At 38.6% G+C, this 20305-nt stretch overlaps 1 protein-coding gene and 1 long non-coding RNA gene across 3 annotated transcripts; one reads left to right on the forward strand and one right to left on the reverse strand.

Annotated features, from left to right (window-relative positions):
* The first annotated feature begins 6823 nt into the window (after nucleotides 1–6823).
* On the forward strand, nucleotides 6824–20257 carry LOC114459034 (uncharacterized). Of its 2 annotated transcripts, XR_003673194.1 has the most exons (5): nucleotides 6824–6916; nucleotides 18766–18882; nucleotides 18979–19115; nucleotides 19221–19292; nucleotides 19833–20257. It is a non-coding gene; the product is annotated as an uncharacterized LOC114459034 (long non-coding RNA). The 2 variants fall into 2 exon arrangements; XR_003673193.1 differs by having other exon boundaries at nucleotides 18766–19115.
* Nucleotides 10227–11777, reverse strand: LOC114459033 (trace amine-associated receptor 13c-like). Its single transcript, XM_028441411.1, has 2 exons — nucleotides 11291–11777; nucleotides 10227–11169 (listed from the first exon to the last, which is right to left on the reverse strand). The coding sequence occupies exons 1-2, from the start codon at nucleotides 11461–11463 to the stop codon at nucleotides 10359–10361; spliced, it is 984 nt and encodes a 327-aa protein (XP_028297212.1). The 5' UTR covers nucleotides 11464–11777; the 3' UTR covers nucleotides 10227–10358.
* Nucleotides 20258–20305: the final 48 nt, after the last annotated feature.

Below are 20305 nucleotides of genomic sequence, written 5' to 3' on the forward strand. Positions count from 1 at the left end.
CCAGCCAATCAACACACAGAACACATGTAAACAAAGACAAAAATTGGCAGAGAAAACTGCACGTAACGATGCTTCAAATGCCATGGGAAACCACAACACCTGTTAAACATTGAATAAACTACACGTGGAACATACAGTAACTCAGTAACATAGGACCTAGTCTGTTACAATATGAATGGCACTTTACAGCATTGTGCATTGACAATGTCACCAAAAGAAGCACACCACCGATAGAGCCACCCACCCAGTCAGCTCACACCCGCCGTCTCGCTTCCGAGGCTGGGGGCTCATAGGGGACCTACTCGCCTCGGTTATCGTCAACGAAACATCGGTGTTGGCTGGAACGTACAACTGATTCCATGGGGTTATTATAGAAAATAAAAGCCAGCAAATAACGCCTCTGTGAATGCGTCCCATGGTTTCCATCAGCTGTAATAGGCTAATGTCTCACTGTCCAGACGGATAGTAAACGCCCCACTGGGGCATCTACAAATGACACGATGTTCATGTCATCACGAAATACATGAACATTGAGCACAAAAAGAAAGGCGATTGCTGGCGAGTGGTTCATTATCCGCCTTGTTGTTGCAGGAAGAAAAAGCAGAAATGATGTTCTCCGTGCATCTGGTTGACTAAACACATGACTTTAACTTTATTGCTTGAAAAAAAAAAAAAAAAACTTTATTAGGAGAGCGACAGTAATTAGCTGACATCATGTAATGTTCAAAGCCTACAGTGAAGAGAAAGGTTGGTGATGAGAACAGACGATTTCTACCCTCAAGCCAAATGTAGCTCAGCTATGTGAGAGGAAGCGCTGCCAGATCTCTGGCAGCAGGAAGTAGGCAAGAGAAGCCATGTTCAGAAAAAATGTTCATGTTTGTCAATGTTGCATTCATGTTCAGGGCAGTTCATGTTCAGAAGAACCCATTGTAATTACAGAATTGTTAGCAATGACGTTTATGAAGATTTAATTTTTTTTTACCAAAGTTGTTTGTGGAATACCTGAAATTAAAGCTCGGGTTGGCGATTTTCTCCAGATAAACTTTTTAAGTTTTGGGTTAAAATTGTATTTATGTCCTGACAGAAATTAAGATCTTATGTGCTCCCTGACAACATCAACTCCTGCCATCTCCTGCCAAAGAAAAATGATAACAGAGCTGTAAAAATAACCTTCACAAATATGAAATTCAAAGGACAACTCCTGAGGCAAGGAAATAAACTGAAGGGAACGAAGGTGTACATCAATGAAAACCTGACGAAACAAAATGCAAGCATTGCATGGAAGGCACACCAAATAAAAAAAGGAGGGAAAATTGTGAAGACGTGGTCAAAAAACTGCAGGATTTATATTCTGGAAGAAGAGGACGGAAAACCATTTCTCATCAAAACGATGGAAGACTTGGGAAAATACGAAGGATCCACCTAAACAACAACACTACTGATGGTAATTATGGATATGGACCCAGATCTATATAAACACTGGAAACAAAACTCAGACTGTGATTATTTTACGGAGACTGAATTCAATGTGGAAACCAAGAGTAAAAAAGGTCTGTCATTTATTCATTTCAATTGCTAGGTGGTGGGGTGATTAAGGATTACATTAAATTTAAATTCAAAGTGTTTATTGTCATATGTGCAGTTAGAAACACGTTTTCTTGTACAATGAAATTACTACCTTGCTTATGAACTAAGATATAATAATGTGTTTATACAAGTTAAATCTAACAGTGGAAAATACAACACTGCCATTAGAACTAACAACATCAGTTAGAAACACGCTTATGAACTAAGATATAATACATTAAAATACTACCTTGCTTGTGAACTAGGATATAATAATGTGTTTATACAAGTTGGATCTGACAGTGGAGAATACAACACTGCCAATAGAGCTGACAACAGCTGAATTAGCCTTGATGTAGAGACAAAACAAGCTGCAAACTTGTGTGTCCAAAAGAGACATTCCCGAGTGGTGACATTATGGATGAAAAGGGAAAAAACATTCCAAACACCTTCGAAAGAGGAACTGTTCTTGAACTGGAGGAATGCTAACAACGTCTGGCAGGGAACAAGGCCAACACGAACAACGATAGAGAGGAGGAGGACAACACAGATGAGAATACACAAAAAAGGACTGTTCAACAACTCAAGAATGTTTGACCAGAGAGACATGTAAACCCATGTAAATTTGCGATGGTAAAACAGGGGACGGGACCCGGATAAGCAAACTGCTTCTCTCGTCTCCTTTTTCGGCATGTACAAAAAAGAAAAAAAAAAAAATGAAAAAAAAAAAAAGTGAATGTAACCATGTCGGAAATAAACTGAATAAATAAATAAATAAAATAAATAAAGGAACGAAGGAAATGTGTCCACTGTAGCAGCTATAAACCTGTAATAACTTCAACCAAAAAAAAAAAAACAAACCGTTTCTTTTTTTAACCAATCACGTCTCCCTGTCTCCCTGCTTGTTCTCGATCCCTCGCATGTACAAGCTCAAACTGAATGTGTGTCACAGCTGACAGAGTTAAAACAGAGTTTTTAGTCATGTTTTTTAACATATATGATGGTAGAGTTTAGTGTTTACTTACTGCTGAATGAGACATGGGACAACAAAGTTTCTACACAATACAAGTGATGAGCTGAGCTCCTCTTCTGCAGCAGCTGTGGTCATGCATGTGAGTGAGACGGAGCACACAGGGGAGGGGGGTGAAGGCAAAGCCGTAGGGGAGGCTACAAATCATGCAAGCTTTCAAAAATTACTGTTAGTAATGACGGTTATGAAGATTTCATTTTTTTTTTTTTTACCAAAGATTTTTTGTGGAATACCTGATGAAGCCCAGCATCACCCAGACTCTGCCTATTGTGGCCCCCAGGTAATTTGAGTTTGAGACCCCTGTCTTAGACACACACACACATCTTTTTGATTTCAAGAATTTCTAGCGACCCCAAATACATTATTTTTCTAGAGTTAGTTTTTGATCATGTTTGAGCTCAGATTTTATTTTATTTTTTATTTTTTACTGCATTTTAGTTGAACTAGATTTATATTTCACAAAGTGACAGTATAAACATACAGTTGTTTAAGATTGTGAAGAAAAAAATAAAATCTATTAAATGTTTTCAGAAATTTCAGGCGACCCCACATGGGGTCCCGACCCAAAGGTTGAAAAACACTGATTTAGTGGCTCCTGAATAGATTTATGTCTATAGTTTTGATCATTTCCTGTCATCTCAGGCCTGGGAAGGGACCATCACTGACTTTATATGTTTATTTTCCTCTCTCTCTTTCTCTCTAGTACCCCTGTAGTGCCATGGTGTACCCCTAGGGGTACACGTACCCCCATTAGAGAACCAGGTATCTAGGTGAATACCTAGATCCCTGGTTGATTAGATGATGGTGTGTTCTAACCAGGGTGTGAGGGTCCAGAACCATCTCTTGGTTTTTCTTCCATTGATGGTGATAAAGTTGGCATCACACAGCCAACAAAAGCTCATTAAAATAAAGTGAGAGATACAATGTCAACAGAACATTTCAACACATAGTTTACATTAACACTGCTAGTGTTCTATGTTTCTAGTAGTGTTGTGGTGGTCAAGACAGGTCTTGACCACCACAACACTACTAGAAATTTTAAAGGTCTTGGTCTTGTCTCGGACTCTGAAGCATTTTGACTCGGTCTTGTCTCGGACTAGGGCTGCCCGGAATCGGGATTTTCCGTCAAGACCGTTCGAAACCAGCACTAATTCCTGTTATTTTTAAACTTTTTTATAATGTGATAATAACACGGAGAAGAATGGGATAAAACAATCCTTTATTCATTATTTAATCCACCCCGTATAATGACCACAACCTTCCTTAATGTGACTGAGTGACGTGTGTGACACTCATACGTGTGTGGCTACGGTGTCAGTTTGGACCGCGGAGCAGAAGAAGATATGAACTAATTACCGGTAAAAATCCCAGTAAAACTCCAGAAAACAATCACCAGTAATAAATATTATCTCCCTGGTAAAGACAGTAGCTCTAATAACTGGTAAAATGATAAACTGGTGATATTACAGCCTGTGAAGGCTGGATAGGGGACGCACTTACTCTGCTTCTGGGTCCTAGTGCCAGCCGAGCGGTGAAGCCTGTTCCGTTTACCGTGTTTACTGTGGTCCGTGTGTGTTTAATAAGTCTGTGTGTGTTTAATAAGTCTGTGTGTGTTTAATAAGTCCGTGTGTGTCCGTGTGAAAGTCCGCATGTTTATGCATCTGTCCATCCACTCTTTTCATTATATCCATGTCTTTTAAGGCTTTATTACATAATGTCGGCTGTAGTTCGGGCCGCCGCCATCTTGGTTTATGTCGTCACCAGCGCGTCATTGCCGCAGAGTTGCTCTAGCACAGAATGAGCCAAATAACTGTAAAGAGGTCTTATATTAATCTATTTTCTTTTTAAAGTGGTGTTTTTTTGTGTCTTTAGACTCCAATTACATTTATGTCTATAATATGTTCCCCACAATATAAACAGGTTCACAATATAATTATTATTTATAGTTTCTGTTTCTACTGTATTCACAGACCATGTAGGTTGGGCTGTTGATAGAGAGACACCCCCCCCCAGCGCACAACACAGAAACACAAGTAGCACACAAACAAAACTGACATACGACAACAGTCGTAACAGTGTGTGTGTGTGTGTGTGTGTGTGTGTGTGTGTGTGTGTGTGTGTGTGTGTGTGTGTTCACTCCTCATAAACCTGACTAAGGGATTTTACAGCTTTATGCTGTTTATGATTAACTACCAGAGTCAGCTCACCCAATAGGAATTATTAACAAATGTTAAGGGCTAAGAAAATGTGGAATAATTTCTCCTTAAATATAATCATATTAAAACTAGTTATTACTATCAAGTCCTAAAATGGAAAAGCAAACACGGATTCAAATATAAAACAATGTCCAATTAATAAATAATAGTATAAAATAAGTTCCCAAATGACTGAACACATAAGATTATTCTGCAGTAAAAGTGTTTGTAGCAAAAGTCATGAATGCATTCATGAGATTCTCACAGGAAAAGAACCATTTATTTATTTTAGGATTTTTTTTTCAGTTTTTGTTTCAAAAACTTAAACTGTTTCTCTGTAATATTCTCTGCACTGGAAACATTTAAAATGTGATGAAATAATCCATATCTTGTTAAATTATTGAGAATCTGAGCTTTTTTCTCTATTGTTATGAAATAATTCAAAGGCAACCAAGTTTTCTGATAAATTGACCAGTTTAGGCAAAGTTATAGAAAATAATAAAACATCAAAATGATGCAACTTTTGTTGACATTTTTTTGAAAAAGCTGCTGTAAAATCAGGCATTTTAGGTCTGAACAATCACATAAATTAGAAGTGAAATGGTGGAGGGACTAAAACATGGAGATGTTAGTCCTTCCTACAACCTTCAAAGCTTGTCTGCACCAGACACTTCATTTTCACCTCAACTGGACACAAAGTTTACCGTACCGTACTGTCATTCTGGAACCAATGATGCTTTCTAAAACAGCTGATGAGACAAAAACATCATCTTTAGATTGACACCAAACACTCTTAGTCTGAGTAAATAATACATCCTTTGGTGTAAACGAGAACACAGACTTGTGTTTCCCAGTTAAACTGGTTATTTAGATCAGTGGTTCTCAAGCCTCTTTGGCTCTAGTTCCCTTTTCTCTGATTCCTGAATTCAAGTCCCCCCTTTGTCCCATTTCAACATTTTACTGAGAAAACTATTTAAAAACATCTTTAAATCATAATGATGGAATGAATGAGTGATAACACACATTTTAAATCATCTCATTTAGTAAATAAGTGAAATAAACAGTATTTAGTTCAGTATTCATGGAACTACATAAACATGTATTGTATATACACATACATATGACAGTGTACTGTATAAATATTGTAAATCAATGCAGTTATTGATGAGAAATTACCAGTCCATCACTAGGAATCAATAGATTCAAATTTCCCACCAATAACTTCTTGTGAAATAATTCATCTCCATGAATCACATGATGGTCAAACATTTTAAACTTCTAATGTTACAATTCTCTCTATAAACATCTCTGACACAGTCTGATTCCTCCAGCTCATGCTGGTCACCAGTTTGCTCACACACTGCTCTGAGATGACATCACATCTTAAAACCACTCCATGCCTTCATAGGACAACATCTCTATGTGGTGCTGATTGTAAAGTTGTGCATGTTAAAATAAACAGCAACTTTTTGCAACATTTAGCAACAAACCACATTTAAAAACTTACTTTTCACCAGATTTACAGCAATATTTTTTTAAATATGTGATTAAGTTTTTTCTTTTACAAATATAATGTCAATGTTAAATCTAAATGTGAAATATAGATATCAATCTAAATGTTTTATCTTAAATCTAAATGTACTTCTAAAGCTAAATGTTGAATCTAAATATTAAATCTAAATGTTAAGCCTAAATGTCATGGGTGAAACTAAATATATAGCAAAATACAAATTCACCAAAACCACCAAAATAAAAGTATATTTAAATGTAATATCTAGACTTAACATTTTGATTTAGATTCAATATTTAACATTTAGATTTAGATTGACATTATCTTTTTACAAGAAAACAATTCTCACAAATTTCACAAATATTGCTGTAAATATGGTTAAAACATGTTTTTTTTGGCTAAATGCTACAAAAAGTTGCCGTTTCATTTAACATGCACAACTTTAGTATTGACACCCCATACATCAATGATATATTTATGTAAATGTTTGTTTAATTGTTTTCTATCTACTTTGTTTGAATCAGGAAGCCCTGTGGAGAGAGGAGAGAGAAGAAGCTGACAGCCCTGCAGGACAACATTTCAGGCCTCTACGGCTCCTTAGACGTAGTTTGGACAGTAAGACGCCATTATTTTATGATATTTGAGATATTCTAGAGGACATTATTCACTGTTCTTTGATGCATTGCTGGATGTTGTGTTGATCACTTGTACTGGGTTGTGTTTGCCTGGTGTATTCTCAGGGACATTTGCAGCCTGTGGTTTGGTGCTTCCTGTTTCTGTTCTATCTAGGCTGTAATAAACTGTCAGTCTTACACAGGAAAGTGTGCCTCTGTTCATGTGTGCTGTGTATCTTTATCAGTTTCTAGGATCCTGTAACTGTAGTACATGAAAATAAATTATCATTTACTTTTGTGTTTGTAATGTTAATGTGTTAAAGCTGTTTGATTTTATGTTGCTTCTATTTTAAGTAGCAAATGTTGTGTGCGTGCGCGTGTATCTGTCTGTGTATCTGTTATTTTGGAGTAATTTGGTGTAGAAAAATGTTCAAAACGTCACCTCTCAGTAATGAGCACGGTATTGAACGCGTTACTTCCGGTTCCGGGTTCATGACGTCACTGTGTCGCAGTTTGTTTGGGTTCAAAGAAAAAAAAAAAGGTCAATATTAAAAAATTTTTTATACTACTAAAAGTAATTTAAGTTAATATTTCATGGTTGTTTAATATTTTATGGTTATTTAAAATTATTCCCGTGATTCCAAACTTCCTTTAAATCGCGGGTCACGGACTTCACTTCCTCCTCCGTCTCATGACTGTGGGCGGCGGCTGTGCTAACGGTCATTAGCCGACCTTATCACAAACATTCTGCTTCTTCAGACAGAGGAATGTTTTTGTGAGCGGATGGGTCCACAACACGGCTCTACTATGATTATTGTTTGTTCTGCGCATCAAACAACATATATTATTCTATGTGTTAAGATGCTAGCAACTACAATGTAAACACACACACACACGGCTGATGCGTATGCGTGCACTACACCAGGATATACATGCTGAACTTGCGACTTTGGTGTTGTAAAACGTTTATTTTTCGTGGTACTTCCTTGTCTCTTTTTTAATTTTTTTTTATTTCTCAACAACCTGTGACGGATTATGTGCATGACACGCATGTGTGAGAGATAACACACAAAGATGGAGGTAGACACACACACACACACACAAACAGTGTTTATATTAAAAATATACTAAATGAGTAAAAGAAAACAAAAAACTACACAATATTTTTTCTAAAAAGTACACAAAACAACAACAGAAATGCACAAAAATATACAAAAAGCCTCCAAAAACACACAAAATGTCTCAAAATACACAAAAATAAATATTTATACACAAAATGACAACTCTAATGCACAAAGCTACACCAAAAAAGATACAAAAATACACAAAATGATTCCTGAATCACACTACCACAGCAACAAAAAACTATAATTACAGAAAAAATGCACAAAAAGACAACAGATACAAAAATACACATGACTCCAAAAAACATACATTACAGAAAAATACACCAAACAAAAAACATATAAAAATGAGTAAAAAACAAACACATTTATCATGTTCATGTCCCATAGAATTAAACCAGGTAAATCTCACACACACTATTTTACTTTGCACCTGCAAATAAACCCCTTTATAACACTACAGAGTACAGAGTATGTACACCTCTTTGTACATCCAACCTTCAAAACACACTCATTTGGACATAATTGACAATTCTACTTAAGCTCCTCCCAGTACATGAATGCATATTTCTGACGGGGACTACACTAGTTCATTTGATTGCAAAACAAAAATTTAAAAAAAACATGCATTGTTGATTTAAAAAGATTGCACTACAGGAAGTGTTGACCTTAGACAGCATGTGCAGATAAGGCAAAAAAAAAAAAAACCCAACTGTTACAGGAATGTCTGGCCCACAAACCATAGCCTTCCAACATTATGGCCCACAGCAAGATGTAGTTGAATAGCCCTGCACAACATACTACACACCAGTGTGCTGTCTACTCACACACTCAATAAGGCTAACTGAGTTCATACGTATTTAATTATGAATTATTATTTTTTATTTCAAAGCATTGTTTTCCTTTCCTTTTTCATTGTCAATGATTATAAATGTTCCTCATTGTGGGATTAATTATTTTATATCTTGTAGTCTGTACTGTACAGACTTTATCGAGTTTAAAGCCCCCTCCACCAAAAAAACTAATGTTTTTACTGGTGGTTTATACTGAGATAAATAAAACTGTTGTGAAATGTTTAATCATATTGTGTTATTCTGTTCATCTGTACATTTTACTGCAAGTCAATACATTAATGAACAGCTGTGTGATGTGGTGTTTTCACACAAATGAGAACACAAGTCACTTTTATTTCACAGTTAGTTTTTATTTCATAAATCTATAAAAGTAACATTGTAAACAACAGGTAAAGTGTGATCTGATCACATTTGATAGTCTGCTGATTTATTTCATTGTTCCTAATAAACTATTGCCTAACTTTAACTTACTTTATGCTTTGTTTAAACAAACTCTAATAGATGAGGTGTTTTATTCATATATGAAACATGTATGTTTTATTATTTCTATCATTTGTTGAACTCTACAGAAATCAACCTGCTGTGCATGTGATTGGGGCACATTTATCTCTACATCAGCAACTTCTGATTGTACTTCAGATCAGTTTTACATAAAAATATCAAAACATGTCAGGACTGTGACACAACAACAGATTGATCACCTAAAAGTTATTTCTTTCAATTTAGTTCACTCCACCAGCTTTCACAGTCATGACAAATTTCCAAACATAAACAAAATAATTAAATTGTTATAAGATTTACAGTATGTTGGCCTCACTGGAGCCAAACTTCAGAATCTGAAGAGAAAAAACACATTTCCTGAACCAGGGATACAGAAACACATAGATCACAGGGTTAAGCAGAGAGTTGAAGAAAAACAGACAAATAAAAATGTAAGATGATGGATTTTTCTCTTCAAACCCTGTTGAAAGTAAAACAATGTACAATATAGTTAAACACATTAGAAACACAACAACCACTACACCCAGAGCTCTAGCAGCTTTCAGCTCTGACCTGTTAACATTCAGTGAACTCTGAAGTGTCACCACTGTAACATGAGAGCGCATGGCCTGGGCCTGAGACACAGCCACCATAAACACTCTCACATACAGGACCACTATGATGCTGACTGGAATGATGAAAGAGAAAATTAGATCAATAACTCCACCAAGAGTGTTTGTGTGATTAATGTACATTAGTTTCCTCTGAAACAATATGTCACTGTAAAAGTTTCCCAAATTGGTTTTATCTTTAACTTCAAAATATCAAATACAATGTAATTTTCTAGAAGCAACACATCAGCAGGTGTTTTCTTTTCATTTATGGCTAAAGTAAACAGAACTCTAAAAACATTCATCACACATCACCACAGTTTTACAGTGACTGTATTAAATCCCAGTAACACATTGTCCCTGACTTTTCCTCTTTACAGTATGTTGGCCTCACTGGAGCCAGACTTCAGAATCTGAAGAGAAAAAACACATTTCACACATTTCCTGAACCAGGGATACAGAAACACATAGATCACAGGGTTAAGCAGAGAGTTGAAGAAATACAGACCTATAACAAAAATGTAAGATGATAAACTTCTCACTCCAAACCCTGATGAAAGTGAAACAATGTAAAATGGAGTTAAACACATTAGAAACACAACAACCACTACACCCAGAGCTCTAGCAGCTTTCAGCTCTGACCTGTTAACATTCAGTGAACTCTGAAGTGTCACCACTGTAACATGAGAGCGCATGGCCTGGGCCTGAGACACAGCCACCATAAACACTCTTACATACAGGACCACTATGATGCTGACTGGAATGATGAAAGTGAAAATTAGATCCGTAACTGCAGCAAAAGGAGGTAAATAAACTGTACAATCTCCAGCACAGGAATCAAACCCACCTGGATGTTCAATGTTATCTTTGAGCATCACAGAATGAAAGATAGTAGAACCAACCCAACATAGGACAATGCACATCTTAGCTCTGTTTTTAGTGACTTTAGTTTGATAGTGCATTGGATCACAAACAGCCACATAACGATCAACTGATATCAGCACAACAGTTCCTATTGAAGCAGCGGTGGTAATATAACTGAAAACCGTACGGAAAACACACAAATGTGCACCGAAAAACCAGCATCCATCAATAAGGAAAATCATAAAAACCCAGACGAACCCTACAGAGAAATCTGACACAGCCAGAGAGAGGAGCAGGAAGTTGGTGGGAGTGTGCAGCTTCCTGGAGGAGATAGAGAGAAACACACTGATATCATTATATGATACAACAATTATCATCATAGCAGAAAACATCAGGAGTCTAACAACATAACAAGTCATAAAACAACAGAACATGTCAATACTTGAAGTGTGAGATGGAGATGATGACCAGCAGGTTGAGAGTCACAGTGAGCACAGAGATGGAGGACAGGATGATGTGAAGGAGCACAGACACTGAGTGAGAACGCACGATCCTCCTGCATGAAGAGTTTCCCAGGTGTGGATAGCAGAGCTCAGCTTCATCAGGTGTGCTCATAGTGAGGAGAAGAAGATGATGAGCTCTGCATCGTTCTGCCTCAGCCTCTCTGATGAACAACTGATATATTATTCCTGCTCCAACACAGGGATGTGGAGGCTGGACCTGAGGACTGGACCTCCCTCAGACACCGTCTGATTGACACATTATTATTCTACTCCTACATGATGCAACACTAAACAATTCTCTTATCAGCTGGGTAAACTCCATACTCAGCATTTATTGAAAACACTCACTGCTGAGATCTGATTCTTATTCTCATGTTTTGATAATCATTTCATAGGAGTGCTGTAAACATAATAGAGCGAAGGTGTCACAGGTGTCAGCGAAGCCGTGACTGATTCTCCATTCATTTGGATTATATTTATTTTCATATTAATTTTAAACCTTTTTACTGGAATCAATAATTAGGGCCCGAGCACAACAGTGCGTAGGACCCTATTGTAATGCACCTTGTTTTTATTATTATTAATATTCTTCTTCTTACTAAAACGCATTTTTTTATCACATTTTTCAGGACCTACACACATTAAAAATCTCATGAAAATAGGGACGTATATTAGGAAAGGCAAACAATTTAACATTTTGGGGGAAATGGACATGTGGATGTCAAAATGCCTTAATAGTGCCCCCTTGAAAATTGTACTTGCTCCCTGCTGGAACATAAGACATCATCATTGAGGAACTTCTGCAAGTGTTACAAAGACTACCTGTCATCAATGAGTTGTGTTACGTGGCCACCTGTCGACATTGAGCTTTTGACTCTGATAGAACATATGACATCATCAACAAGAAGTTCCACAGTGTGGATGGGAAAGGAATGTATATATATATAATGTATTTATTATTATTATTTTTTTTTTTTTGGTTGCCAGAACATCACCAAAATTTAATCACCTGTTCCTTGTCTCATTGATCAATTTTCCTGAAATTTTCATCCAATTCCATTTATAACTTTTTAAGTTATCTTGCGGACAGGCGGACAGACAATGTAGTTGAATCTTTATAGATTCCTCTTAGCAGCCTGTTCACTTGGATGATGTGTTATCCTTATAGACGTTATTAGAGTTTGTAGAGCTAAGTAGATGCTAATTAATTATAGCAGCTTTCATTTGTATGCCAAAAGAATGAGTTATGGTTTAACCCAACCGTCATTCATAGTCATTGCGCCACCTATTGGAAACAGGAAATTATTCTGTCCCCTCCGTCCATGAAGATGAACTTTGTGACAGATAGCTAAACAGATTTCCAGGTACTTGAAAGAGTTGAATAAAGACTCAGACGTAGAAGTTTTAACTGTTCACTGTTTATCTTTGTCTTTCAGTTTTCTTACAATGTGACCCAGAAGCTCTGTGAAACTAAACATAAGTGCACAGAGAAAAATATATAAATATCTAAACAAACACAGCATATTCATAAACGTAAACAAACATATGAAATAAAGCATATAAACTTACAAACAAAGCTTCTCAGCAGCTCAACACAGGTGGATGGAAAGGAATGAGCTCAGCATGCTCATGAGTTCTTACATCAAAATGGCCCCTGAGCCTCTTGACCAAACAAACCCATTCACCATGTGATTTCATCAACCAATGACAATGAACCCAACTTTAGCTGCAGCTCTGTCCCTCACCACTAGGAAGTGCAGTTACTTGTAAACCCAATGTCATCACACTCCCCGCTTGGTATTTTACACAATGCCACGACTTATGGCCCTGTACATTAAGTACTACAACAAAAGTAAACAAACATTGTTCACTGTAAACACTTAGGAAGACATCAGCATTACTACCTCTGTAACAGGTCTTAAAAAGGAGCATACAGTCCCACCCCTTGTGACCTTAAGTTCAAGTTTTCTGACTTGTCCATCATCGCTAGGGAAAGTCTTGGTAACAAGAGCCATTGGCCATTGATTTCTTTTCGTGTGAGTTTCTTTAAGCAGCACCACGTCTCCTGTTTTGACATTGGGCTGAACATCCTGCCACTTCTTTCGATTTTGAAGAGTTGAAAGATATTCTTTCTTCCATCTCATCCAAAAGACATTAGCCAAATGCTGGACTCGCTTCCATTGTTGTCGATGAAGGTCTGCGTCTTCAAAGGCTCCTGGTGGAGGAAGAAGTGTGCAAACCTTCTGTGTTAGAATCATTGCCGGTGTCAGGAGAAGTGGTGATTCTGCATCAGTGGATATGGGTGTTAGAGGTCTTGCATTTATTATTGTGGAAACCTCTGCCATCAAAGTCGAAAGCACTTCATGTGTGAGATTTGGGGGGCTGACCTTAGAAAACATAGAGTCAAGTATCCTTCTTGAAACTCCAATCATTCTTTCCCATACTCCCCTCATATGGGAAGCGCAGGGGGGTTAAATGTTCATGTGCATCCTTCTTCGCTGAGATATTTGGATACATGAGCATCTTCTTGTACGTTGATCTGCAGCTCTTTGCAGGCTCCTTTAAAGTTTGTGCCACAATCGGGGTAGATCGCTTTCACAGGACCTCGCAGGGCAAAGAAGCTTCGAAAGGCATTAATAAAGCTAGATGCATCCATCGATTCTATAAGCTCAATGTGTATGGCACGTACACTAAGGCATGTGAAAAGGACTGCCCATCTTTTACTATTGGCTGCACCTCCTCTGGTACGACGAGTTGAAACCTGCCAGGGTCCAAAAACATGCAGGCCCACATTTGTAAAAGGGGGTTCAGTGGTTAGTCGACCACGGGGAAGGTCTGCCATTTTCTGTGTTGTCATTCTTCCTCGAAGTCGATTGCAGGTGACACATCGATGCAGATGACTTGATATTCGTCTTTTTGCTCCAATGATCCATATGCCAGCTGTGCGGAATGCTCCCTCAGTAAAAACTCTGCCTTGATGATGTACCTTTTCATGGTAGTAATGTATGAGTAGTGCTGCTACATGGCTTTTGCCTGGAACAATGAGGGGATATTTTTCATCAGGTTCCAGAGGTGCATGACGGAGTCTACCTCCTATCCTCAAAAGTCCATGTTCATCAAGGACAGGGTTTAATCTCTTCAAAGGACTATCTTTTGGAATCGCCTTCCCTTTCTCCAAGCAAGTAATCTCATTCTGGTACGTTTCCTTCTGTGTACATCCAACAATGATGTTCTTTGCTTGCAACAGGGTGTTAGGTGAAAGTGATTTTGAGTACTGATGCAAACCACTGCACTCTTTTTTGTTGCTCACGTTTACGCATTTGAACGATTGAAGAACATGAATGAGATTGGAAATTGCTCTAACAAGCGATTGCCAAGTAGAAAACCACTCAAAGCGACTTGAACCAAGGGTTTTTTGCGCCTCTTTGGCTGTAGTTGTATTACATCTGACCTCTACATCAGTCTCAGAATCAACAAGGTCATAAGTCTCTTGTGTGATGTTTATTTCTGTCTGCATGAGGAACTCTGGACCAGTAAGCCAGTTGGCGTTTGACAATTGTGTTGCTGACATAGCTCTAGTAGCAATATCTGCAGGGTTTTGTCTTGTGTGGACATAATTCCACTGTTCAGGCCTTGAGGATCTTCTTATTCGCTCCACCCTATTGCTGACATACACATAAAATCTTCGTTTTTCATTATGAATGTACCCTAACACCACCTTACTGTCAGTATAAAACTTCAGGCTGTCAGGGTTGATACTCATTTCGTTGTGAATCAGCTCAGAAATCTCAACTGCCAGGACAGCTGCACCTAATACCAGCCTAGGGACAGTGTGGACGGGCATTGGTGCAAGCTTCGCTTTTCCTAAAATGAATCCGACATGGCACTTTCCCTCTACATCAATCACTTTAAGATAGGCCACTGCTGCATGGCATTAATGGAGGCATCTGAGAAAATATGTATCTCTCTGCGCTGGGCTTTGGAGAAGGAAGCTGCAGTATATGTTCGGGATGTTTTCAAATGTTCTAGATATTTTAGAGAGTCTCTCCAAACCATCCATTCTTGTTCTTTGTCTGCTGGGAGAGGTGTGTCCCAATCTTTGCTGTCGCAAGTAAGTTGTCGCAACAACAGCTTCCCTTGAATCGTGATAGGAGCTGCAAGACCGAGAGGATCAAAAAAGCTGTTAATGCTTGCAAGAACTCCTCTTCTTGTGTACGGTTTTTCACTGTGAGCAACGCGGAATGTGAAGGTGTCAGTAGCAAGATCCCAGCTCAGTCCAAGGCTTCGTTGTACTGGGAGTGAATCGATATCAAGATCAAGATCTTTCAGGTCTTTTGCATGGTCCATTAGTGGGAAAGCTTGCATAACAACTGAGGAATTTGATGCAATCTTGTGTAGTCTTAAATTGGAGACTGCAAGCATCTCTTGAGCTGCATTTAAAAGAGCAATGATTTCGTTTGCTGATGGCAATGAGATGAGTCCATCATCAACATAAAAGTTTCTGAATATAAAGTCTTTCACATTTTTTCCAAACTCATCTTCTCCATGAAGAGCTGCTCGCCGGAGACCATAGATAGCAACTGCTGGCGAAGGACGATTGCCAAAAACATGAACCTTCATTCTGTACTCCAGCACTTCTTTAGTTGTATCGTTGTCTTTGAACCACAGAAATCTTAAGAAGTTCCTGTGGTCTTCCCTGACAACAAAACTGTGAAACATTTGTTGAATATCCGCCGTAATGGCTATTTGTTCATACCTAAATCGCATTAGCACTCCCAGAAAGCTGTTATTTAAGTCTGGACCAGACAAAAGCACATCATTCAGTGAAACGCCTTGATGTGAAGCACTAGAATCAAAAACAACTCTGATCTGGTCAGGCTTGCGAGGATGTTAGACACCAAAACTAGGAAGATACCAACATTCTTCACCGTCCTGTAGGGGAGGAGCTAATTCAGTATGATCATTATCCAGAATTTTTTGCATGAAATCTACAAACTGATTTTTCATTTCAGGCTTCCTTTTTAGGCTACGGTGAAGGCTAGCAAAGCGGTTCAGAACTTGCTCTCTGTTATTGGGAAGGCGTGGCCTTTGACTTCGAAACGGGAGGGGTGCCACCCAACTATTTTCATCATTCAGGAACATCTCTTTGTCCATTAATTGAATGAATTGTTTGTCTTCAATTGAAGGAGCAACTTTGTTATCATCCTCTCTTTTGTCAAAGATAGAATTCCCTAAGTTTCTGTTTTTGGTGTCCTGCACTTGACGTTCAAGAATGTAAGAAAGGTGGTCAGTTTGAGAGCTAAGAGGCTCAGTCTTGTTCATTGCTGAAAACCTTTCTTTCAGGATAAAACGGTTTGGACATGGATTGAACTGAGAATGGCATCCATTCTCCAGAACATTTGTTCGAAACACGTTAACTGTGTTTGGTCTGTGAGCTGCACCCAAACAGACGTCCCCAACTACAACCCAGCCAAGGTCAAGTCTTTGAGCATATGGGGCATTGTTGGGCCCATTGCGCTGCCCCCTTACTTTGTGCACTTGTAGGACATCACGGCCAAGAAGAAGAAGAATCTGTGCATCATAGTCAAGTGGAGGAATGAGGTTGGCAATGGACTGAAGATGGGAGGAGTGTTTAGCTGCTTCAGGAGTAGGTATTTCTGACCTATCTCCAGGCATTTGATTACACTCTATAAGTGTGGGAAGAGAGACACTGAGACTTCCATCCAAAGGCTGGGCTATGAAACCAGTTCCTCTCCTCCCTGACATCTCTGTGACTCCGGCACAAGTGCGCAGAGTGTAGGGAGAATTCTCCCCTTTAAGACCAAACATCTCAAAAAACTCAGAGCGAGCTAAAGATCTATTACTCTGATCGTCAAGTACCACATACACTTTTATTGACTTCTCTGGTTCTCCTTTTGGATGTATCTTTATGAGGCAGATTTTAGAGCAGGATCGTGATGTATTATTGCCACCACAGACCTCAGTGCATTTCGATGTTATGTTCGGAGGATCTTCGTTATTCTCCCCGCTATACTCTAAGTTAGGATAGTTACCTATCCATAAAACTGGTCCTGGATGTAAAGCTGTGACGTGTTTATTGCTTTGACACTCTCTGCACTGAATGGCCACCTTACAATCTTTGGCAATGTGTGTAGTTGAGGCACAGCATCGAAAGCAAATCCTTCTCTCTTTGAGAAATGCTTTACGCTCCTCATCTGGTTTGGCTCTGAAGCCTCGACATCTTTTAAGTGGATGGGGCTTATTGTGCAGAGGGCACTGCTTGTCTACCTCTAAATCTTGAAAGTAAGGCTCTGCTGGATTTCTTAAAGCAGATGAAGAGACCTCAGTTTTGTGTGATGATACCTGATTTCTGGATTGATTATACCTATGAGCAGGATTATCTAGCCTGGCTGTTGTCCCAATGTTTGAATTGAGTATAAAGCTGGGATCATTACGAATGTCAGCCTCTCTGCAGATAAAATCTGTGAAGAAAGAAAATGGGGGAAACTGGACTTTATTTCGTAGCTTGTATAAACTGCCTTGTGTCATCCACTTTTCTTGTAGCCCATATGGTAATTTATCTACTATTGGCTTAACTCCACGTGATGTATCCAGATAGGCAAGCCCCAACAGATAACCATCCAGTTTTGCTGACTCCAGTTCTCTGAGCAGATCACCGAGCTCTCTTAATTTCAAAAAATCTTTGAAGCCAACTTTTGGGAACCTCTCCAGCCTGTCTAAAAGAACCTTCTCCATTATCTCAGGGGATACATAGCATTCTTCCAAGCGTGCCCATGCCATCCTAAGTCCTGCACACGGATCAGTGACATGAACGGCCCTAATCCTTCTAACCTGCTCTGACGAATGGTGTCCTAACCATTTAATCAGAAGATCTAACTCTTCATTGTAGGTGAGTTTTAATTCTTGTATGGCATTCATGAAAGATGATCTCCATCCCCAATAACTGTCTGGACGGTCATCAAACTTAGTCATGCCAGAAGTCAAGAGCTCACAACGTGCCATGTAAACTACAAAGGGATTTATATCTGTAGAAGGATCCCCAGGGGCAGGTGCTTGTGGTTCATACGTTCTCAAAGAGGGCGCTTGGTGTAGTAGCTCCCTGCTTGATGTGTATCTGCGTGTGGTAGTAACCGGGCTATACTGATGAACTGGGGAATTAGTGGTGTGGCCTCTAGATTCACTAAAACCTTGGTCATCATAAGCATGCGTGGTAACTTGTCTAGCCCCAACTGTTTGCGTGGGAAGAAGCATGTGATCTTCATCTTGCTGCACATAAGAGACAGTAGGATGGGCAGGTCCCATGCGAGCCTCTGAATGTGGCAATGATGGTTGTGGAAGCATTCTTGAATGTCCTTCAACGTAATCTGTTGTTCTTTTTTCTTTTGTGTCGCAGGGAATTGCTGTAATATCTAATACATCAGAGACTTTCGTAGATCCAGGATCAGCAGCTGCTGCTTCCAGAACCTGTGCCTCACCTAATGCAGCAGCAACTTCTTCCTCCTGCTTCAGTGTAATTAAAGCAGCCTCCATAGGAGCTTTTTCAACCATAATGTAACCAGCATTTAGTCCAGGTGCATTATTTTGAAGGGTCCACTTCCTGTTTCAGTGCCCTCAGCTACCATTTCCCTTAAAACATTGTAATTTACATTCCAATCACTCTCTGCTGTGGCTGTGGCATGCTGTGGGTTTTCAAGCTAACCAAGAAAGGCAGACTTACAAAGCATTTTGGACAATCAGACTTCGGTAAGTGTTTTGTTGTAAGTTTGATACGTTACCGACGAAGTGTCAGCAGTATATGTTAAAGTTTATTTTGAAATGTAAGTTTTGCTCTTGCAAAACCCCATACAGATTCCATGCACTTTTTCCATCGGGCCGTGCATGGAGACCGAGTGACTAAAACACCTAAACTTCAACTTCAAGGTAATTAATTTAAGTTGTTTTTTTAGAAAATGACGCCGAACGGTAGGCAATAGTTTAGTTGAACTGATATTAACTTGGTTGGCCCTTATTTTTAGTTTTGACCAACTTTGAGCACTTTTGTTTGGCTAACGCTAAAAAAGCCAATGAAGTTTGGTTTGTGTGTGTGTGTTTAAATCGTAGCTACGTGTTTGTTTCTGTCAATTGGTAGTTGCGCAACCCTTTTATTTTATGAACTCTGCTTGAGTATTTTGAAAGGATTATGAATTGGAAATGTTTGATTGTGATATTAAGTGCACTTATGAACATGATTGATTACTATAGTAATTGATTTTGATTTAAAAATGATTCGTGAGTTATGTTAATTTGAAGTTCATGGGAATTATGTTTCTGTTGTAATGTATCATGTAACACATTTTAATCATGGACATTATCTTGCATGTGTGTTCATGCATTATTTTAAGTTTGAATGTTGGGTTACAGTAATCTATTAACCTACTTATTGTTTGAAAGAGAAACTCATTTGTGTTTTTGGCCTTATAGGTCAGGTTTTTTATATGGATGAAATCCTGAACGAGATCAACTCAACAACTGGTGAACACAGAATGACGAGCCAGGATGCGGTAGGATAAATCCAGTTCCTCCCTGCAGTCCTGTCATCTTCCTAGTTTTCCACAACCAAAAAACCCTGCTGGATTATATATTTTTTCCTTCCTTGCACTCCTTAATGAACTTTGGGAGCAATACATGAACCTTTGCACATCCTGTTGGATTGCATTCCCTAAGGACTTTTGCTCACACACACGGTGTGTGAGCTGGTGAGCTACTCGAACTGTTTTGACTACATTTGTATTTTTTTTTTCTGGTATTATTTTTTCCATATCATTACCACCCAACTAATATTTTTTTTTATTTTATATAACAATACAAACATAACTATACTACTGGTCTGTTGGTTTTCATTCACATCTCGGGCTCCTATAACGAACCATCTTCTGTTGCCGCTAATCACTGTA

The sequence above is a fragment of the Gouania willdenowi genome, unplaced genomic scaffold, assembly GCF_900634775.1.
Source record: "Gouania willdenowi unplaced genomic scaffold, fGouWil2.1 scaffold_235_arrow_ctg1, whole genome shotgun sequence".
In the NCBI taxonomy this organism is placed as follows: Eukaryota; Metazoa; Chordata; class Actinopteri; order Blenniiformes; family Gobiesocidae; genus Gouania; species Gouania willdenowi.

Coding starts and splice junctions, on each gene's coding strand:
- LOC114459033 (XM_028441411.1), bottom strand. CDS start 11,463: ATGAGCACACCTGATGAAGCTGAGCTCTGCTATCCACACCTGGGAAAC. Junction 11,170..11,290: donor ATCTCCATCTCACACTTCAA/GTATTGACATGT, acceptor TATCTCCTCCAG/GAAGCTGCACACTCCCACCA.